Source organism: Pyxicephalus adspersus, chromosome 9 (genome assembly GCF_032062135.1).
Source record: "Pyxicephalus adspersus chromosome 9, UCB_Pads_2.0, whole genome shotgun sequence".
Classification (NCBI taxonomy): domain Eukaryota; kingdom Metazoa; phylum Chordata; class Amphibia; order Anura; family Pyxicephalidae; genus Pyxicephalus; species Pyxicephalus adspersus.
The window spans coordinates 61,977,093-62,001,456 of NC_092866.1; the positions used below are offsets into that span (position 1 = coordinate 61,977,093).

General features: G+C 40.3%; 1 protein-coding gene across 1 annotated transcript in view; it reads right to left on the minus strand.

The window, feature by feature from the left end:
* The window catches only part of GALNT18 (polypeptide N-acetylgalactosaminyltransferase 18), a 203,506-nt gene that overhangs the window by 34,796 nt on the left and 144,346 nt on the right, over positions 1-24,364 (minus strand). The window contains exons 4-6 of the mRNA XM_072422272.1: positions 12,087-12,270; positions 8,877-9,074; positions 8,043-8,157 (exon numbers count right to left, since the gene is read on the minus strand). Of these exons, the coding sequence (XP_072278373.1) occupies positions 8,043-8,157; positions 8,877-9,074; positions 12,087-12,270 (497 nt within the window). The remainder of the gene's footprint in view (positions 1-8,042; positions 8,158-8,876; positions 9,075-12,086; positions 12,271-24,364) is intronic.

Sequence of the window (24,364 nt, forward strand, 5' to 3'; positions counted from 1 at the left end):
AACATAGGCTAATATATTCCCTCTTGCAGGGGCATTTAATATTTGGTACTTTACAGTACCCAACATTTAGAAATGTAATCCCTTTGATGACATCCATATACACATGAATGTTAGTATGTGTATATATTTATGTGACTTTAACATGGAATACAATATTATTTAATCTCAAACCAAAAACATCCGCTTCCTGTTTACTTCTCCTCAAAACGTTTGTACCAATTTTATGGTGTTGGCTTACTGAATTTGATACCACCAGATAGGGGGCCTGCAGCTTGCTTTCCTTGTTTATTATTCTTGAATAGAAAAGTTAATGAGCCACTTTAGACTTTTACTATTTGACTATCCATCTGCTTTAACAGTGGACACACCTAGATGATGGACTATATAGACATCCTTATCTGCATGGACTATACAGGCATCTTTATCTTCACTGTCCTGTATATATGAGTTCCAAATTCTAGTAATGGTGCAAGCTGATGGGTGGCAAGTCTTTACTAATTCCGCTCCAATGTACCCACCTATAGTATACTTTCCAATGGCCTGGCCCATTTACTAACCAAGCACACCACCTGTCCAATGATTCTGCCGAATTTACCTACAAGTATTTTAGCCAGGAAGAACACACAAAAGAAATGAAATACAAGGTGACAAGTGTGCTTTCATATGGAGGAAATCCAAGTTAAAATTAAATATGTCCAGGTTCTGATATGTGACCTGTAAAGGTTTGGTAACAATTACCAGTTTTAAATGTTATCTAAAAAATTACTTCTGCAGGATGCATTTTACCACAATGGTGCCGCCTTTACAACCAAATCCACACTTCTATCTGCCTTTCCCTGCCCCTTGGATCCTGTTCAGGAGCGGCATATTGCCAATCACATGGTAACGGCTTCTTGTATCTGCAAACACCCATGTGCCAAATGAAAGGAAGGTACTGTCTGAAAATTTTACAAAAATAGGTGATGTAAAGGTTCCCAGATACAGACCTGCTGTGATGAGGCATTTCGTGCATGCTGTAAAGAACCTCATTCTTTTAACTGGAACAGGTAATGCAGGTTTAACACAAAAAACCCAAAAGCACGACCCTTCTTATCACCAGTGCTTTGTGGTGACATAAACATGGAAAATTCATAACAATGCCAGACAAGAACATAATTAAATAATGGTTAGTGGGCGTCTGACTCCACACAATCAGTACATTACCAGACACAGAATTCCTGTTTTCATGTACCAAAACTTTATTGAACATGACTTTGATTATGCCAAACACTGCATACTGCTTAAAATATGTAAACGGCTTTTAACTTGGTGGCTGCATTTAGTGCTTTGCCCAGAGATTTTAGCTTTTCCTGATTAACTGGCCCCAACAGGCAGAGGCGACTCTCCTAGTCAGATATGACTTTGATATGAAGGGTTTAACAGCTGCAGCTCATACACTTGGACACCAAATTGCGGATTCCATCTGCAATCATGTACGGTGGTTTAAGCCAAGCCTGCAGATTGATTGGAGGGCTCCGTATGCCAAGTACACAATGTGTTCACTCTGTGTGACCTTGAACGGTCTTCGTTGGCATTACAGTCAAGGCAGATACAAACCAGGAAGTTTTGCAGCCCGAAATTAATTCACCTGGACATTTAGTCTACAGCTATGGGAGATGCAAAACTCCAACTCTGGTGTGGCTCCAGCGCATTAATATGGTATCAGGGCTGCAGATGATGCCAACTGAAATGATACGGTTCGGAGTCACATAGTGAATATAAACACACATGAAATGACATTTTACTTACTAAAGCTCTGAGTATGTATAATTCTTTGTCATTTGTTTCAACTCGGTGACAATAGTGGACCATACTTGTGTAATATATGTTACTGCCAATTGTGGTCTTCATCAGAAGTGACAGGGAGCGTTGTGAATAACATGAACAAAAGGCAACTAAGATGGATTGGAAAAACTCAAATAAGAAAATTGGCTGGAAAGAAAAAGCTAAGGGCAGGTAGGTGGTAATTAGGATTAATTCAGGAAAAGTTTAGTTAGTTAAAGCATAAATAATAACCAACATTTATTTTTTTAATGGTCAGGTTGTTTTTCCTGATGTTATTTTCAGATTTGAGGTCAACCTTTTGAATTGCAGATGAATAGCACAAGGTGAGTACAAAAGAAACAATGTTACTTTGAATCTCTCCATCGCAGCCTAAACAGTGTTTATAAACCCTACAGAAAGCATCTGTTTTTTGCCAGTAGTTGGTGTAACAACTGCTGAATTTATACATAAACTCTCAGCTGGCAAAAAGCAGACAGCCAATGTGTGTCACTGATAATTCAGCATTGAGATACACACAGTGATCACTGCTAACCTGCTCAGACCTTCACCTGCTCTTCCCTTATTCCTGGGTGCTATGAGCTTCCCTCTGTTCCCTATTCAAAGTCTGATCTGTAAGCTACTGCGAGGTTCCCTCATAGTCATAAGTTAACTGGACAAGACAGATTTCTTTTGAGAGTTTGAGTAATTGGCGATATGTCAAATGAATAATGGAAGCTACAATGACCAGAATGATAAAGAAAATCCTCCCAGTGGTGGATGTAGGCCACCTGACTGATGAAGGTCCACCAACTTCCCTATGGACCCTTGTTGGCTGAGAAGGGTTCTGGCCCTTGTGCAGCTGCATATTTTACACCCCTTCCTATCCGCCTCTAGATCCTCCCATGCCACATATGAAAGACTTGCTGCATTTTGATGTAACTAGATTACAAAGTCCCAAAGAGCCCAGAAACAAATAGGCATTCTAATGCTGTTTTTGAAAATGCTACCTGGTATTAGGTAAAAAAATATTATGCCATTGAACACTCCATTCCCTAGTTCTCATTGTAATATAAGGACTATTTTAGTGTCTTTCTGATTTATCAGTATCATTACCTGTGAAATCGGAACATAAATGGCCTCAATAATACAATATTACAATTATGGTTTATCATATAAAAAAAACAGTTGTCACTGCCACAGCAGAATTTGTTTTAGGTAAAATTACTAGTAGCTAAAACTGTGCACAATTCCCCCGAAAATATGAAAAGTGACGGCTCTATCCAATCTATACTCAGAATAATAATCTTCAGAAGCATTGTGAGTGCCCAATAGGACCTAATGAAGCACGTCCAAGGATCCCATTTTATTATATTGTTTAGTTGGTCCGATCCCTAATGATACATTCACAAGAATGTAATCAATATATAGAATTCTTTAAATGGCGGCAATAAATTTGACTTCAAACACTGATAGGGGAATACAAATGCAATAAACACCTTGTCAATAAATGTATATTCTCAGCGGTGTTTTCTGAAAATGTACACATTGTTGTTCAATGATCCATGATAGTAACTCATTCATTATATATTTATAGGTATTCTACAAACAGATTACAACCATCTGTCTAGAAAATCCAGATGGATTTACAGGGGACCTAAACTGAAGATGTGCAATCTTATAGGAGACTTCTAGAAATAATAATTGTGTCTTTGCGGCACCCTAAACAATGTTAACCTTTTCCTTCAATTTTTGCCCTTAAAGTGAACCTATCACCAAAATTTTTACTTTATATAAAAGAGTCGAATTTTTAATTCACATAAAAAGGTTATCTTTTGTCTTTTACCATGCATGCCGGATCTCAGAGAAGGACCTTTTTCCTGCAATGGGTTAAAAAAAAATTTAAAAAAAATGCTAATTTTACACATGCGCAGTGAGATTGGAAATAATTTTTTCCCCCCATCTATAGCAGGCTATGTCGCTGTTCTCGTGCCTGTGTAGTGCAAGATCAAGTGATTTAGCCAGATGAAGGAAGGAAAAGACAGCGGCCCCCAGCGCTGACCAATGAGAATTTGCATGATTTTTTTTTTTTTATTATTTTAAGTATAGTTCTGCACTCCTGTTCCTTAGCCTGAATGCTGCACATTTGGAAGCTAAGATTACTAGGAAAAAATTAACAGCTAGTAGTACATTAAAGCAGAATATATTAAACACACCACTTCCCTTCTGCAGAGCCCTATATCCCTCTACACCTGGCCTTGCTTTGGTCCCCAGCCGTCCTGGATTCTTTCTTTGTTCCAGCGTGGAGGCAGTACTGGCGCCGCCATCTTCTTCCATCTATTACCTAAGTCACCTGATCTCACACTGTACAGGAACGAGACCGGCTGATGTTTCCCGCACATGCATAAGACTGTCACTTTTTTTTACAGGAAAAAGCCCCTTCTGCACATGCCCCAGACCTGAAATGCACGGAAGGATCAGCCTGAAGCGTCCTGAAATATGTGACGTACGTGGCTCCCATTGTCTTTACTGCAGCACCAGTGAAGGCAGAAAGGGAGTAACATAAAGTAAAAATTTGGGTAAATGGTCCGCTTTAAATTTCTGTTCTTGGGTTATCACATGCTATAAGTACCCACATTTTTGTTTAGATTTCTGTAAACCAGTTACTGTAGACCATTGTGCTGTCAATCTACCACTGGAAGCTTACTAGCAGGAGATGACCCCCATCAATGTGGTTATTCTACTTTATTTTCCAGTTATTGGTCTGGGGCAGATCTGGGACCAAACTTTACTTACGGTGAAAAAAACTTAAAATCCCTTGCTAGGTAAGTCAGATAAAACGTCCGCCTGCAGATCAGTAATTCTCTTGTTATACATCCTGTTCCCATAAATCAGTTTCATCAAATAAAAATGATTAACAGGTCAGATACCTTTCACAAAACTCTCTTTAATAGCACGGCTTTTAGGGGAATCTTTAAAGTGAGTTTAGCTGCAAATGATTTTTAATCAAAAAGAGAAAAAAGTCTATACATTTCTCTTACTTTACTTTTGTATTGATATATTCCGGAATATTTTACATGCCACCACCAAACAGATGGCGTAAAGCAAGACAAGTGTGCGGGAGTGGAAAGGAATGCTGGTTAGGGGTAAAGAATATTTAATCGACTTGCGCAGGGGGAAGTCGTGCGCTTCGGCATTTTGAAATGTTGTTAAGGTGCCATCAATCGATGGCACAGGAAAAAACAGAACAGGTGTCGCTATAAGTTATTACGGCACTCGGCGAGTCGCCGTGGAAAGAGAAGTTTGTGGCAGCATGGATAAGGCAACCAAGAGTGAATTCCCCAAACACAACATATGTGCGGCTAAAAGATGACAGCTGCTCATAAAGTCGTTAGGATGGGAATGAATACGCTGCGTCTTCGCTAACCGCTGGATTTTAATTTTCGGTTACAACTCCCAAGACGAGGACTGAAATTGTCATTAGGAACATGCAATCATATAGGGAAATCACGTCGCACACTTAGCGATATCAATCCATCAACACAGAGCTGTCATTTAAGTTCAATGCACAATTTTCTTAAAACAGCAGTGACCCAATAACTGTGCAATCGGTACTTCCAGAGATGACAACTCCAGCTCCCCATTCCTGAGAAATTGGGCTTCAAAGAGGGTAAGCAGACAGCTATGTGTGGGCCAGCTATTGGGGATCAAGGAAGGGAAGTGGACGGTGCTATATGACAGGGCAGCATGGGTAGACAAGCTTTGATGGGTTGAGTTTATTATGTTGTAATCATGTCAAGTGTCCCCCACTTACAGCTACATTTGTGATTCCCTACACCTCCCTGATACAAAGAAATTGGGGTTCAAATAAAGGTAGCGAACAGGCTCCTTAATCTGACAGGTATAGCTTAGTGAGCTGGCAGGTAAAAAGTTATGGGGCCCTACCGAATACTCCTTGCTAAAGAAGTGGTCCCTGGGGATCCCCAATTTGCATGCTCAATTTAGGGCTCCCAGGCACACTTGCTTTTTGAAACAGCACCCCCAATGTTGTACTTTTACAAGTTTTTAAACTTGTGAACTTATATCTTGATGTTCTTTAAAACTGGGAAGTTTTGATGCTACCCCCCGGCTACAATAGCACCCTAGGCCAGGGGTCAGCAACCTTTACTATCAAAAGAGCCATTTTGCCTCCTCTTCCACTAAAGAAAAATAGTCTGGAGCCGCAAAACATAACACAGTTTTTAAACTTTTAAAAGTTTTAATATTTTTTTAATTTTACCTGTTACAACAAGTGTGCATGTGTAGGCCTACTTTGAAATAAATTAAACACTGAACTATGCCCCTAGAAGCCTCCAGCTTCTAACGTATCATCCTGTTACATTAGAAGCTGGAGGCTTCTAACGTAACAGGGTAGATTTTTTTGATGGGCAGAGTTCTTTATGTTCTGATGATAGCCTAACAATTAAATTTTAGGGGGTGTTAGTCACAGGTGTCCCCCACTTGCACCTACATTTTTGGTTTTGTACATCTCCCCATTCCAGAGGAATTGGGGTTCAAAGGAGGGGGATGTCATTGTACACACCCATTTGTACACGCCCCGTGGTGGATTTATTTCACTGGTAGATTTTTTTCATTAGAACACCGGATAGGGAATCCCCCTCCTCCGCAGTGTCTTGGGAGGAAGGGGATCCCCCATCAGAGACCTCCACGCAGCAGCCGAAGGGAGCCACAACAAGGAGGCTGAAGAGCCGCAGGTTGCAGACCCCTGCCCTAGGCTATGGTAACCATACCCAAGAGCAAAAGTGTATTAGAGCTTAGCAGCCGTAGATTTTTGCCTGTTGATTCCACCAGTATCACATGCAATGTTGTCACATGAAGACAGGAATTGTGTAAAGACTGCAACACATAGAAGAAGATGGAAATGACAATGAAGAGATAACAGACATGGCATCACTTTACAGAGGCACATTGCAAGCTAAGCGTGACAAAATATGCAAATATTTTGGTGGTTACTTTAAAATTTAATTGAAAAGTTAAACCCTACATTAGGCTGGGTCTACACGAACATTTTAAAAAACGCATGTGAATGTTGTTACTGTGTTTATATGCATTTTTATTACGTTGGAAAACGTCTGTGCCCTGTTTTCCTGCGTTTACTTTCTTAGTTCTTATAAACACGGAAAAACGCCCTACTGAAATGAATGGAAGCGTTTACCCGCATTTTTGGGCATTTCCCAGCGGTTTAATTTTTCAAGCAACGTTATAGATAACTCTCATGAACGTGCCTCAAGGAACAGTCCTGGTTTAGATTTGCCCGTGCAAAAAATGGATGGAAATTTTAAACATGGGCTTTTAAAGCCTCAGGTTAAACCCTGAGGAAAACGTCTAAGCCTTATGTACACATAAAAGACTAAGGAACATAAACTCCCCCAATGTACTTCTACACTATGAGAGAAAACCCTCTTGTGAGCACTATTAAACTTTCCCCTCCGCTGACTCTGAAGCCTAAAAATAAGTAATTTCCACAAAAGAGCAGAGTGGAGGAACATCGGTCGTCAAGCAATTAACAAGATAAGAAGCAGCGTCATCAGAGATCCGCTATGTCCGGATTGTCACGCTTGTGGGCTTTAATCTGATCTGTAACATCGCTGTATCGTGTACTATCAGCAGCTACCAGCACCAAGTGCTGAGCCAACAGAACTGGCGGCATTGTTCTGGGGAAAGCCGAGCTGTAATTCTAGATTAAGGAGAAATGAGAAGATTCTGTCCCTGAACAACAAAGCTAAGCGCTCTTCAAAAAGAGCATGACAGCAGATATGTGAAAGGACAACATGAGCTAATGCTAAAATACTGAAAACCCTAAATTGCAATTTATAAAGCAATGCATGCACACTGATGCAGCCAGCTCCCGGATTTCCTACACCGCTTTATGGCTATTCCTTCAAATTTCCATGTGATCAGCAAGTGCCAATAGGTGCCAGGGAGTGCTTACACGTGCTAAGTACAGGCCTCTCTCTGGCATTATAAAAGCATTTGCACAATACATGTAGAGTCTTAAAAAACACTCAGCAATGGTACTGCAAGAAAAATGCCTGAAAATAGGAGAAAACACAGGCCCATTCATACCAGGAATAACCATTTTTGGGGGGCAGCTAAATTTGATAAACTGCAAGTGACCAAGAACGCAACAGATTTTAGTTTCATTACAAATGTGATAAATAATAATATTATAAAGGACTTACCCGAATACCCAGCTCCACATTCTCCCCTCCATACACCTCCATTCCTTCATCCAGTAAACCAATCTCTTCAAAGTACAGCCTATCCACGATGAAACAACCAATCAGAGCTGGACTCCTAAAAAAAATAAAACAAAAACCCAGGACAAAAGGATCATTACATTACACCACACATGTATTAAATTAGTGTATACGGGAGTTTACTGAGCACACAGATCAGATTAGGGGCGAGTTCCTGCTATAGGTATACCATGCGGATCTGCACTGCTGTATACAATGCAATGCAGCACATGGCACACAAATAGAGTTGCATTGCAGTGCATTTCCAGAATGTGTCTAGGGTGCCCTTTAAAATAAATGCCAGCGCATGTTTGTGTGTTAATGCAGCACTCTAGTGGGTAAAAAACATTAAAACCTCCAAACTTTCTTTTCAAAGAAAATTTAAAAAGTTGGATAAAATGTAACACAACGGTCCTGTTTTATCTAAGACTGGAGAGGATACACTTTTATCAGTAAATCTGGGTGATTTAGCAAACCTGTAATAGATCTGGTTCAAGATTGAAAACATTTGCTACCAAATAGCAAATGAGTTAGGTAATCCATTCCAGGTTTGCTGGATCACCCAGCTTCACTGATGTTAGGAAAATGAGGTCTTCTTCTCTACCAGACACGGTTGTGTAAATCTCGGGACATGATAGACAGAAATACTAATCTTTTGGTGCATAAAAGTATTTGTATTTAGCTTTGTGTCTGGAATTGAACTTTAAATTATAGTCACAGGTAAGTAAATCTACAATTTTTTTGTCTGACCATGCCCTGAATTCTGTGTGTTTGTACCTGATTGGTGCAGTTGTATTTTCAAGCTTCCACCAAGATTTTGGAGGATTCAGGTAGCGACACCATAACTCCCAGTCGAATCCCTGAGCGGAGAGAGGGTACTCTTCAATTTCAAAGGTGTCGTACTTGATGTTGTCGAAAGACGGAGAGATTATGATATTGCGGTTCTTTTTGATCCGACTCAGCACTGGCTCCGCCCTGATAAAGAAAGAAAACTGGGTTATTCGGTGTCTGATAACTGCTACAATGACGACCACCACTGGGTCGCAGAGTTACAATGATGCAATTTGATCACTTTCCTGCAGCAAACTACTGCCATCATCTCAGCATAGACAATGTTCACAAAAAGGACATTGAGGAAATTGCACTATCCAATGCCTGGATGTAGAATGGAGCCCCTGACATAGGACGCTATACTACTGGAATGCAAGTCAGGCCTTCGCTCGAATTGGAATGTACTTTGGAAAACCAACATCCGGCTTTTCTTCATTAGAGCACAGTTCTTGAAACTAGGACCCTTCTGTTATCTTTTCCCCAGGCAGACGGCACTTCTTCTAATCTGTTATCGCTATCTGGCCGCTCGGAGATGGCCGCACATTACAGAGTGCTGAAGTGGCGTATCTGCTCATGAATTTTCATGTGTCACATTTTGCATGTTTTGATGACAGCTTCAAAGTGCTACTGTCAAAGTTTTCACCCTGCAAATGGGTTTATAAAAGATTAAACGGGACAAAGATTAGTAGGAATATTTAAACCGAACACCCAGCAGTTCCATGAAACTGGTAGAGGAATAAATGAATGTAGTGAATTAGATATTCTCCCTCTCTGGCAAGATATATTGCAACGTTATCACAAGATTCCTATTAATTATAAAAATGTATAAATAAGGCATTTCTGCGTACAGTCTAATCTCCGCTTCAGCTCGTCTGCTTTTAAAATATTAAAGGATAACTCTGCTGAGCTTGTTTTAGATCTCCACTGACCGCATGCTGTTATGCACACCCAGGAGCTGAGGAATAATGCATTATCAGCAAGGTAGGCACGGCCAGACCTCAGATCTGCAGTCATTCTCCGATAAAGAAACGCTCAATGTAAATATTTTATAAGATTATTCAGATGTAATCATTTAAAACTGAAGAATGGGATTCTTCTGATAGGTCGGTCACCGAGGACATTTCCACTGTAATATGGATCTAGGGAACCTTTTAATGTATTAATCAGGAACAGATAGGAGGATGAATAAAAAGAAATGGGGGGTCTCTGTACCTATTGCAATCATCAATGTAAATCCAACGGATGCTTTCTCTTTGCCTTGAGCCACCTTCCACAATAATACTTCTCTGTGTTATCCCAATGCTTGGTTTCTCTGTTTTATCTAACATTAGATCTAACGTTTATATACAAACACTATAAACTGACCCGGTCACCAACGTAATAAAGTAAATAAAAGCGCAGAAAAAAAAATAACTTGCTAGCAAATTTAATGTTATGACTAATTATAAATGTGCTGGCCAAGGTCATTTACCCTTCCTCTAACCTTTTATATAGCAGATGGCCAATGAACTGATAATTAGAACCCTATTTCATGTACAGTGCTGTGTAATATGTTTAATAATAATAAAAATAATATTCTCATTCTGCTCCGTCACATTCATGATGGTGACAACCAACAGCCGTCTCAGGGCTTTACGATATCAACACTAGGGATGAGCAAGCGAGGTTAATAAATTCAATCTCGCAGTGAATCGGGCCTTTCGCGCTAACCAAACATGTAAGCAAAAAACGGCCTTGTGATTCGCCGTGAGCTCGTGTTCGCAGGCTTACTGAACTCACATGACCTCTCAATGCAGATTCTCCATTGAGAGGTCATTTGAGTTCAGCTGTGAGCGTCTAGGGACCTGTAATTATCAATAAGTACAGCCCAGGAAGCGTAGGAACCTACGGTCACAGCTGATTGGAGGCACGTGCCTCCAATCAGCTGTGACCGCAGGCATACTACTGAACTCATATGACCTCTCAATGGAGAATTTCCATTGAGAGGTCATATGAGTTCAGCTGTGACCATCCAGGTTCCCATGCTCCCTGGGCTCTAATTATCATTGATTCCCAATATCCGTTCAATGAAATTTTGTGGAAAATTTCACGAGACTGTCAGAGGCATTCTCGCTCATCCCTAATCAACACACGAATGACTTCTACAGATAAACAGCAATAATAAAAAAATGCAAATTATAGGAAGATTGTTACTTAAAGAAAGGTCTGGCATAAGAGTTTAAGCAATTGATCTATGGCAGATATTAATAATTACAAGATTTACATGATTGTGTCATCTCAATAACAGAACCTCAATCCAGGAAGTAATTGGTGACCTTGGATAATCCCTGAATAAAAGTTGCTCTGCCCTTCTGAAAAAAGCGGAGAAGCGCATCCACATCGGTCATACCGTGACCTCTGTGAAAGGTAATAAATAACTGTAAGAACATAAGAATATATCTGATGATTGGTCATTTTTTAATCAAAGGGGGTTGATAGATTCCTAAACGCAACCAACTTCCTGTCTAGTAATTCCACCTAATAATAATGATGGCTCCTTTTCTAGCATGAAAGCCAACACAGACAAAAAGCCTAATTAGAAAAACTGGGATTTGGAGCAATCAGAATAATTACTTCTCAGCATATTTAGCTGTACCAAGCCCTGATGAAGGAGGATGACCCCCGGAACTTTCCTGAAATGTTTATTGACATAAGAGAAAGATGAAAATTGGCCAATATCACAGTCAAGGTTCCGGGAATGGTATACAAAGGTGAAAATTATTCCATACAATCAATGGCTTTCTGCAAAGAAATGAATATTCCCCTCATTTGCTGCCCGTTCTTCCTCTTTGCTGATAGAAGCTCCTGTGGCACTGGACAGATTTCTGGCCCCCCTACCTAATAAATGGTTCTATCCACCATCCATGTTGTCCCCACCGGGTTTATGGGTGCCGGTGGAAGAAACCATAGCACCCAGCAGGGACAGTAATTCGACACTCATGGAAGTGTCAGATTCTGAAGAATTTTCTGACAGTGGATTCACATTATTGCAGTGAAAATTGGTGAAAATGAAGTCAGCAGGTGAGTCGAATATTCATCTTCGTTGTAGGAAGCCATTTGTTGTACAGATTCATTTTGGTAAATTAATAACCCATCGTGATGTCATGAGCCACTCACCAGCCGACACTGAACTCCACGTGGGCATCAAATAGCGCCACTACTGGGGCGGTAGCCGCCCTCCACCCGCTGACCCGGGACCGGATTAGCCCCTCCTGCTTGTTGTGTCGGACCACCTTGATAAATCCAGGTTTGCGTTTGTTGACCTCGTCCACGTATTGCGTCAGCTTCTCCTTCAGCTCTTCTGCAAGAAAAAAAGAAAAGATCCAGATGGCTTTCGTGTAAGCTAATTATCATTGCGCTGACATATATCACCGCCCACCCACGCGGCAACATATGCCGGGCGCCTGAGTCACATCTGCTGGTTTTATAACGGGCTAAAAATATGAGAATTTAAGGCAAAACTGCTTATAAGAAATGTGTTTAGAAAGTTCAGTGTAAGTTTGTAAAAGAAAATAACAGAACTCACTTTGTCAATGTATGTCAAAAGTTTATTGGTCCCAGGGGAACCAAGGCGGTCACACACCAGACACACTCAGATGTGTTACGCCCCCTAATGGAGCCTAACAGATTCACAGAGTGCAGCCTGTGGTTGTCTTATGTGCTGAGGAGCTGATGAGGCTTGTAGTCAAACCTTACAACCATTGCTGGATGTCAAAGCTGCATTTTTAGATGACAATTGTAGCAAAATTAACCTGTCATGGGAGGCATGGAGAACAGGGTGAATGTCAGCATAACAATTCACTCAGGCATGCATGGCTGAAACCTTAAGAGTAAGGAAAGGTTATATAACCCAAAGCCAGTTACTTTTTGCTCCAAATCTATGGTATTTGTATTAATCAGGATTTTTCCTTCAGTTCCTGTTCCAATCATACAAAACAAAATGAGGGGAGAATCTTTAATATGTGAAGACAGCTGTCACCAGAACAGCCATTGGAAGAGTTCCCCACACATCTTTTTTTGACGACTACTCACCAAAATAGAAGCATTAGTAAATTATCATCCATGGTCACATATCGGGCCATGTCACACGTGCAGGAAAGTGGACCCAACCCCTTCTATTCAAGTGAATGGGAGTGGTTTGGAACCAATAATTGTATGCAGCTGTGACAAGTTACTTTTGGCCCTATGGTTGCTTTTGGAAGAACCTCACGCATTACCTGCAGTGAGGTTTCCTGCTTCCAGGTGCACAGCAGCAATTTACTATTGGCCGGGCAAAAGCGCTGTTTACCATTGCGGTTATCTAACAATAAGGCAACTCCTGATAATACGGGGATTACAAATAAGCAATTGTCAGAATACTTGAAATGTTCTCCCCAGCCCTTTTGAGCCGTGCGAACCAACCGGCTATTTTTACATGATTACTGAAAAGTTGGGTCATATTAAAGGGGCCCCCACCCACTTACAGCTTCTTCCCACCCAGCCTAAAAATTATTCTGGATACCGACTTGGGCAAAAAATTAGCGATTCTGACAATACTAATGCAAGAAATTGATAATCGTAACATTATAAGGGCAATAACGACAATATGTGGTTAGGGGTACAAGGTTTACCCCCAAATCAAGGCTTCACTACAGACCGCAATCTCAGAAGGGGAAAAGAAATTTAGGTCCCCAGTTGCACCTTGCAGTGACCACTCTAATTTCCATACACTCAGAATGAATGACAGGTTCACTTTATGCCATCCTTCTCTCGCTGTATATACATAAAGGGAACATATTACAAAGTGTCCGATATTTATTAGAATAATATAATGGCGGCATCGGATCTCACAGACAATAAACATCCCAGTGATGTCAGCCTCCGAAGGATATTTAATAAAAAGTCATCTCATTGTTCTAGTGAAGAGCCGGATGACAGCTATACAATACTTTCTACAATATTTAATGACTGGATGATGAGGAATAACATCAAACACGATTATCCTGGAAAGAATACCCAGCAATCACAGCCTCAAGGAAAACAATGCTGGCCAATCAGATCGCTTTACAATTGTAGAGGAAAGAAAAACTCAGGAAAAATAATACAGTAAATAGATTATTAGCAGTGCAGGGGACACATCAAGGCAATATATTACATTGTTTTAACAAATATATAACTGGATTCAGTAATGTCTTATAATCAAAAGTCTGCAGAGTTTAGATAGGGAAAAGGGAAGAGCATAAGGAGCCAATCAGTTGTGCTGCATTGTGCTCAGCTCATCGGTCTGCTGCTCCTCTTTCCAATGTCCAATCATTAGGTGAGGGAGGAGCAAAATATGTAAAAAAAAAAAACAGCAGAGGTCCCCTCCCCTTCCAGGGTGGACAGTCTGATTGGCAGGTAAAAATGCCCCCATATACAGGTAGTCCCAGAATTAGGGGCATCCAACATACAGACAACTCCTAGATACAAACGGGACGTCCCTGCTCATTTGTGCGCAGGACAGAGGCTTGATAGGCGGAGGGGGGCGGTTTGCATGAATTGCAGAAGAAATATTTTGCTAAACACAGCTGAGCAACTCTTTAATGACCAGGACAAACTCTGCAGTTGATTCTTTTTGTATATCAAAGCACAGCTTGCTCCAGAAGGTAATGAATGTCTAGGCTTTCTTTGTGATTAGCTCACAGGGAGGATTTTATACAGTAACTGACACCACGCTGCCTAATAATATGCTGAGACAAACATCTGTCCTAATTGCATTTATTAAACTAATGTACATGCTCTGACTTACATACAAATTCAACTTAAGAACAAACCTACAGTCCCTATCCCGTATGTAACCCGGGGACTACCTGTATATACAGAGTGGTAAGGATTAAATCCTTTATCATTTTCCTTCACATTTTGTCTCTGTGACATCAGAAGGGAAAGTGAAACAGAATAAAATACATTTTTATGGATATTTCACCTTCCCACAACCACGATTGGTTTTGTATGTGAGCTCATTGCTGACAAGAAGCCAATAACATGCAAGGAGATAAAACAAACGCCTTGTGTTCAGGGTCCATGTTCTCGGTTCATTCTGTGTTTGTGTCTCATACACTATATAAAAAGTCAATAAAGAATAAAAACTTTGAAGTTTCTGCCTCCAATTTTCAGTATCAGATTGTCATCAGTTCTCTCCGAGCATTATACTGACACCACCAGATAAAATCAGCAGCCACAATTGTGCATTCAGGATAACACAACCCACTGACAATGCAACACCACCCTGGATCCCCTCCATTCAGCGGGATACTTTTACTTCCGATAACCATTGAATTTTGTGAAACGCTCACTGCGGATGTATGGGAGTCCATTCTTCTCCCCTGAAAAGAAGTGTTTCACAGAATACCCGCAGCGATTATCATGCAAAATGAACGTGGCTTCAGTGAATCCAGGAGATTCCTGGGGGGATCCATAGACAAATGTCTTCAAATATCACTGATCCCTTCCGCCAACCGGGAGCAAGGTCACTGCATGGGATACAGCTGCCACTGGTGGCTGGGCTATGGCACTGCAAAAACCTCTGACCTGCTCCACATCATGATCTTTAATTGTAACAGACTCACTCCAAAACATAAGCACAGCTTTAATCACACTCCAGGTCATAACACTTAGAAACCTTTTCATTTCCTTTCTTAAGCTCCCATATAGACCATAGGAATAAATGAGTGCTGTATAGACTGCTGGGCAGACTTGCCTGTTCTACTGAGAGGGGACACAGAGTGGAAAGAGGCTCTGCTGCGTACTCCCCCCTCCAATAAAAAACCATTGCTATGGTTTGTGTAAGTAGTTTAAATATTTGGAAAGGCAGAACACTATATAACATTGTAGGAGTGCTATCAATGCTCATCCAAGACTAGCAATAAAAAAAATGTAGCAGCTGTATACAGCTTTAGTTTGAGAAGAGTTAGACAGAGGGAGCAGAGTCCTCCAGCAGAGTATTTCAGGAGAGGAGAGTTATAGAGGAAGGAGCAGAGTCCTCCAGCAGAGTATTTCAGGAGAGGAGAGGAAGGAGCAGAGTCATCCAGCAGTGCAGAGTATTTCAGGAGAGGAGAGTTATAGAGGAAGGAGCAGAGTCCTCCAGCAGGGCAGAGTATTTCAGGAGAGGAGAGTTATAGGGGAAGGAGCAGAGTCCTCCAGCAGGGCAGAGTATTTCAGGAGAGAAGAATTTGATAAAGCAAGGTGCGGAGTCTTCCATCAGTACAGAGTATTTAGGGAGAGGAGTCCTCCAGCAGGGAAGAGTATTTTGAGTATTTCAGATAAGAAGATGGCTGGAATTATTTGAAGAAGACAGAATCCTCCAGAGTGATAAAAGTCAGAAATGCAGTTTGCTATTTGCACTATTCATAAGTCATAGAAGTAAAATGGTCTCCTTAGAAAATATTATGTAAATTCTTATGAAAAGAAACTTCTGCAGAGTGACAGAAGAATTTCCATACATATTTCCCCAAAAATCCCACTTTACGAAGAGCGATGGACACTTTGCTTCTAATTTCCCCCCCAGAGTTTACACCCAGAGGGAAAGCGATCACCGATTCGGCGGAAGAAGCAGACACAATCTTGTCAAAATGCAAAGCGTTCTCCCCTCCTGCGCCGCCACGGTCATTTCTGCATCACCAATAAACGCTATTTTCTCTTCTTATTTTATTTCATAATAGAACAAAGTACAATAGTCAGAAAGCTTCATTCCCAGTCCCCAGCTCATCTCATTAATGTGTTCTATAGATCAGTAATAGACCATTTAAATTCAGAGAAAATGAACATTTTTTCCTCATTGCATATCATTTGCTTTCGTCGATGTAATAATGTCATATTACCTGATTTAAATCGCATCCAGAAATACATTTCTGTAATGTCCCTTCCTCCGCCACAAAGAAGTACATCCATGGATTTGGGTATATTAGCATATTCCTATTTTCTTTATCACTCTTTACTAATTCTCACAGATTTTTTTTTATTTATCTTGCAGAATACATTTATTAGATTGGTCTGAGGGATCAACCCACCCAACAAATGATATTACCGCAATGAATATATAAAAAGTAAATAGGGGGCTCAGTGGAGAAAATACAGAATATAAAAAATATTCACATGTCTAATACTAATGCAATTTTGCATCTGGAAGTGCAGTGGGGTAACATCAGATCTGTGCCCATCCATAGCTCAGGGTAGAATGCTGGTGGGGTAAAGCTGCAATGCTGTCCTGTTTATTGGGATCCGTGCAGCATTTTCCTGTATTCTATGTAAACCAAACTCCAGCTAACTGTTTCAATTCCCTTTAAATTATGTACAGCGTTAGAGCAATGCCTTTCCATGTGTGAATGTGTAATGCAGTAAAGGCCACTATTCATTTTAAAAAGGCTAGCAGTGTATTTTAAGGTGCAGAACATTATACTTGATGCTTTGTATTGCTTTTGTTTCTAATAACACAGCAAACTGCAATTCATGATAATTATGTTATATGGTGCTGTATTGCAGGTTGGCTGCCCGCTGCTGAAACAGTGCTTTGCAACCAGTACAGTATCCATGTTATGGTAATGCCCCAGTCTAAATATTGAAGAATAAAAGTCTTAATGACAAAGTGATTCTAATGAACCAATGGATAAAGCACCTTTTTTGCAGATTAAATTTAGGGGTGACAGAGGGAGGCATAAAGCAAAAAAATTCTGGCAAAATGTAAAATCGTACAGCAAAGCACTATTGGGTCAGCCCAAAGAATATCACTGCTTCTGTGATCCCACAAATTATATTACCTATACATACAGGACTCAGTGCTTCAAGCACTCAAATAACAACTCTGTGTTCAACTCTCTGCCCAGTGTGATGGCTAATGTTCTGGAGGCTAAATGTTTGGGCGCGTCTGGTGCATTTCTGTGTCTTTAGGGCCAAATCATACTGGTATGCATTTTTGCGTACTTTCAATTTTACTGCAACACATGGTAATATGCATTAGGTGCATTAGCACATTGTAGTGAATGGTATTTGTATAGCTAAGAATGCTGCATGTAATTTTCTCATTCATTCCAGTACGTTGGCAGCCCATTTATATATAAATTATATTTTTTATTTATAATGAATGGGCTGACTTATTGCAATGCACAGTATTGTATGTGTCTTAGGGCAATACTCAAAAATAGAAAAGAGTGAATGAGTCTATAAGAAAAGCTACCATAGGTAACCTGCTCTCAATTTATTCATTGCTATATATGACCCAGGGTAAAAGCTCAGATAGTGTGGAGTTAAGGGCTTATTCATAAGAGTCGGAGGAAGCAGTCAGCAAACACCTGCATTAACCCTACGCTAACCCTGTCACAGCACTTACCCCCTGAATGAATGAGAAGGGCCCTTGTGATCCCCAAGGATGGAATGCTGCAGAGGTGCTTTGATTTGATAGTGCAGCTTCACATGAATTTGGAATTATATGAAACAAACAAAAAGATCTCTGATTTTTCCCCAATTGTTATAATATTTTATTCAGGTATTTTTGTGATTTAAGTAAATGGGAAGTGTAGGGGGCTTGGGTACCCTGAAACAAAAACTGTGTCCTGCTTCTGCAACTTCTTTTCTTACAGTCAAGAAGAGGGGCCCTCCTATTTTTAAACAGTATTTATATAACGCCAACATATTAAGCAGCGCTGTACATTAAATAGGGGTTGCACATGACAGACACAGACAGTGACACAGGAGAAGGAGAAGACCCTGCCCGAAGAGCTTACAATCTAGCAGGTGAGGGAAGTATCAGTAGTTTCCAGGATTTGACTTATGGTCTTTAAGTGGAATGTGTTGCAGACAATAAATCCCTTATAGTAATTTAATAAAAGTTCTTTTTACATGGATAAGACGTGTGACCATGTACTTCATATACTTCACAGATCACCATTACTTATTATCAGTAGCTGCACATTTTCCTCTGGCCCTGAGTGACACCAGGAAAACACAGCAGCTGCATTAATAAATGCTTTCCCATTGGAATAATATGAGATGGTGAGTAACAGTTTTAGCTAGTGTTAATGGCATGGCACATCGCAGATACATAAAGACATCCCTGCCACAAACTGCTGTTTGTCAGCCAATATGAATTGGGGATGAAGAGCTTTCTTGGCATTGTACTGTACAAAAATATCAACCCCAATGGCAGCCTATCCATATACAAGCAGATACTGACCTGTTCATGGACAACTTATTGAAATGCTTGGTTCTGGTGGGCCATCAACAATACTTTGATCCCATCTTCTGCTTCATAATACTTATTATATTCACCTTCTCCAAAACAAATCGCCTCTTTATTTGATAAAAAAAACTTTGACTGCAAGAGGCACTTGAGGTCACCTCGGTGGTGATCACACGACTTCCACACGATATTTCCACATCTGGTAATGGGTTCTCTATTAGAAATAACTACTGTAAATCTGCAATCAGAATTCAGTTAATTAGGAGATGCCATGTTTTATTTGGAGAGTTATTTCTCTTCGGAGAGGTTCTGAATGCCCAAGGCTGTATCGTATTTTGGCCAAATATTGATATAAGAATAAAGCTTGCAGTGACTTACAATCAGCTCCGCTCTCGTGCTCGAATGTGACATCTGCTTGGAGTATTTGTCCCTCGCTGTCTGTCCAGTTTAATCCTCACCACATCTAACAGCATAAAGCAGATGGGTAAATGCCTTCCAATACACATCAACTGCATTCTAGATTAAATATTTTATTCCCTGCTGGCCACTACAAGACCCTCAAATGGCCTCTATTAATCTCTACAGCTACAGAGACCAAACTGGTCCCCTCGTCATTACCAGAGTATAAAATCTTAATGGAAAAGCCAAAAATACACCATAAGTATAATATATATAAAGCTTGATGAGTATCCAGCCAGATGATTTTAATACGTGAGCATTAAACTATGTCTTATGTCGAATTCAGACCCATGACTGCTCAAACACAATCAATTCAGGCCCTGATAAAGGAAGATTTGGGTATAACCCCCAAAACAAGTTGGCATTTACCTCTTGATCAGCCAATAATATATCATTTCATAACGGAACCGATCACAATTTTGTGGTTTCTCATCCTTCTGGTCATGCAAGAATATCTTAGCAATATGAATTATTCATCTGGTGCTTTTAAAAGATCGCCTGCACCAACTCTGGCACCATCATGCCCACATCCCCATGCCATGCAAATAGAATTCCCCCCAGTTCACTTCTAGAAAATATTCACCCATAGTTAGATTATATCATAATTTGCACACTCATAGGGGCCTATTTTTAAATTTCTTTTACCCAAAGATACATGCCACTAGTATAAAAGCAAATAAATGATCAAACTTTTCAATAGAGATGCCAATCCATATATAGATGGATAGATATAGAGAGAGGTATTTACTTAGGAGACAAAATGAAAAGGAATTTTACAAACCAAATGAATGAATTGCCAATAAGAAAAATATATCTACAAAATATTTAAATATGTCCACAAAGAGGGGAACTATTATGGTCACAAAAATAAGACACTTGTACATGTACACACTATAGTGCTCACTACTTCAACATGAATAATAAATCCTAAAATATTTATATTTGTGGTCATTGTTTTCCTTCCCCCAGGGTAATGGGCACAATATCTCAATGTGTTCATAGCACAAATTCGGGAGTACGAGTGATACGTATATTAGTGCAAAGAACCACCAGAACAATATAAATGGGACTTAACCTCAAACGGGGAGCTGTAATTGGCAGGACAGAGATACCTTGGGCACAGGTAAGTGTTTAGGTAGAGGTATAAAGAGATGCCCGGTATTAAGGTACCCAAAAGCTGTATTAACATTTTATATTGGAGTCAAGCAATGAGAGATGTGACCTGACTTGAGGCCCCTGTTGACTGATGAGGCTCCGGGGCCCCTGTGCATGATATTGTAGCTTTAAGATTTGCTTTGCACCCCCTTGTGTCCACCCCTGATTCAGGTAGAAATCCAGGGGTATTCATTCACAGATTTTCTAACTGTACATTTTGGGTAAAAGTTGGGTGAAAAATATTGATAAATAGGCGTGTGTTACTGTACACAAGTTAATGTGCATTTATAGCCAAAAGGATATGTTGAGATGAAATCCTCAAGTATGGGCAATGCAAAATAAAAAAGTTGTCACCAGAAAAAGTGTACCCAATAAAAGATTCCTGTGCCAATGACAATTTTGGATTTCCTGTCCCTTTGTTTCTGTGACAATAGTCACCAGGACACCTAAAATCAAAGTTAGGAGCCAGACAGCAACAAAAAACAATATACATAAAAAGGTTTGGGTATACTTACACCTAATCCAATAAATGATTGGATGAATGAATAATCAGGTTGATATATCAAGTTCAACAGCAACTGAGGAGCCCTGGTGGCATTTGATAACATGATATAGTGCCCACTGGCACCAGTGCCATAAGTGTGGGGTCTTCTATTTGTAAGGGAACGCAGAATATCTGACACATTCCCCAGACCTACCCCATGCTCATAGGTTATACATACATACAGTAATAGGGTAAAGGGTGGGACATTAGGTATTCTGGCACTGTTCTGCCCATTGAAGCCTCCCATGTTTTGCAGCCTATTGGCACACAAGTGGACAGATATGGTCTTTGAACAGATTTTCACTTTAGGTGTGGAGTACATTGCATGCATTGTAAGACCTCACGACCCCATCAAATCGCTGGAGAATCCTCAGCCCAGTTTACAAATTGTTCTAATTTGTGGCCTTAATCGATGAATAACCGTAAAGTCCTTGCTGTCGTTGAATCTTTGACAGTTATTATTCAGCACTGCCCACTACATGTCAAGTTCATCCTTTGCTGGAATGTAATGGATGTCACACACTACAGAAATTTTATTTACTACATTGAATCATTCTCTGGCACGAATGGAATTCTGCAAGCATTCAGGGAGATTAGCATGGCATTTCACTCATCTTTATCATGGATTCAATTATCAATCGTCTATGTTTGAATCTCATGTAGATGAAAGTCTTAATTTTTAGGAAATACATTCCTCTTCTCGTTCCTCCTGTACAAATTGATAAAAGACCAAAGTTTTTGAAAAACACCTAGGAAAGGGCATACAGCACTTGCAAGCTTAAATCCATGTCATTTCCATGCATTGATAAGGGTTTAAACCAGGATGTTTTTGGTGTGACACAGAAGGGGTAATATAGGAGAGAAATGACTAGAAACCCTATAAACACACATTACCACTATTCCATGGGAGGTGTTTGGGTGCATTTGCATGGGTGATCCGATTCTCTAAGGTGCCCAAATGGTGAATGCTTCAAGATGTGACTCCCAAAATGGATGGGATTAGAGCTGGAGAAAGTTTAAAATGTTAATTAGACCTGATGTATTCACTACTAAATAGACAAAGCTGTTTATATTGCACTACATTTTCCTATCATCCATTAAACATCGCCTAGGGTAGGTCAGGACTAGGGTTTAGGTAATGAACTGCATCCATAAAATGAGGTGAATGACCAGGTGTTTCCATCAGTTATTTTCCCAATTTCTTGATGGCGCGGGCATATTCCAAGATGACAATGCCAGGATTTATTGAGCTTAGATTGTGAAATAGTGGTTTAGGAAGCATGAGATGAGACATCATTGTCACACATGGATTGCCCACCAAAGAGTCCACACCTGAACCTCATGGAGAATCTTTGGGATGGACTGGAGACGATTTCACACAGAGCTCCAACCTTCCCATCATCAATATAAGATCTGGGGGAAAATTAAATTAACTCTGGAGTGAAAAAAATGTTGCGACTCTGCAAAGGATTATCGAAGTGATACCATGGCGCATTCAAAGCCGAAGGTGGTCCAATGAAATATTAGAGCATGTGACGTTTTTGGGGGGCAAGCAGCATAATATTGCATTGGTTTGTTTTAAAAGAAAAAAAATCACTGATTATTGCACCTAAAACCTTAAAGCCAAAATAGTGTAAGAAAGGGTTAAAACCCCACTTGTATCCCACTGGGGAGAATTCTCCAAAGTGAAGATAATCCTGTCTTGTATGTGAATAGTGTTGGGTAAAAGAAAGGGAGGCTGATTTAAACCTGAATTAAAGCTCAGATGTATATATTTATAAAGCAGTGGATCAATTAAGGTTATTAAAAGACATAGACCTAGATCAGCGGTCACCAAAATTCTGGTGGTCTGCGGCTCTGGCCAGTGTGCCCCCCCATCGGAGTCAGGAGAAGGACCCCGCTGGAAGGGCGCACTGGCCAGAGATGCGGATCATGACCCCCGTATGTATCGCAGGCTCAGGGCGGTGGGCCGGTTGTGTCCAGAGGCTCTGACCTGCAATAGGAGGATGGGCAGGTTCTGTCATCATGACATATTGGTCCGTGAGCTCCAAAAAGTCGGCGACCACTGACCTAGATGATTCTCCACCAGATTGTCAGATTCACTGCTTTATAAATACAGTTACAGGGATATATTTGCTATGGAGGGATTGCTTTGGTTTCCATTGTTCCCACACATCACCCTTTAAGCGTATCTGCTCAGGGCTAATAAAACAGATTAGTTAAACTTTACACCTTTGAAACTCAATCCAGGTCCACAAGTGTGTGGTAGCAAAAAACTCCTGTGAAGTTGTCTCTCTACCCTTAAACCTTCCCTGAAGAAGCCCAAAATAGGTGAAACGCATCAGATATCAAGATTTATTGTTTGGCATAATGGAAGTCTGTCTCTATGATGGAAAATATGTTGAACTATTTATGTCGAAAAACCCAATTGTATTTCAGTTATGTTTGCCACCAAACTTTTCTTTCACTGGTCACTCATCACCTGGATTGAGTTTCAAAAATGTCTAGTTTGATATATCAGGGTTGGCATCTAACAACACTGAGAGATTGTGAGAGTTCCCCGTCTCTCCTTTTTGGAGTAATGTAAAATAAATGAATTAGTAAAGATCCAAGGTGAAAGCTCAATCCGGACATAGGTATCTAAATTCAAGATTTGTCTTCGTATTGATGGGTAAGAAATGCTGTCTAGGAAGCACAAAAATAACAGCAAACTGGTGTCACGCTCTTCAAGTTAAAACAACCTGGACTGACGGAGGGCACCGGGTAAATCAATGCCGGTATATGCAGAAGGTAAATATTTCATTTCACTGCTGCTTAACAAGATTCTCTTCTTCTTTGATGTGAATTCCACTTTTGCTGCTGCTAATATAATATGATCAATATTTATTATACTGTGCCCATGGAAGAAGTAAGTGCCAGCGAAACCATACCAGCACCAATCCAATGTCACACGCTCCTCCTGAAGGGTACAAAGACGATGTTCCTTGTCCGCTAATTGTGTCCTCCGGGGATCTCTCCTCTCCCAGCATTTGACAAACTCTCAAA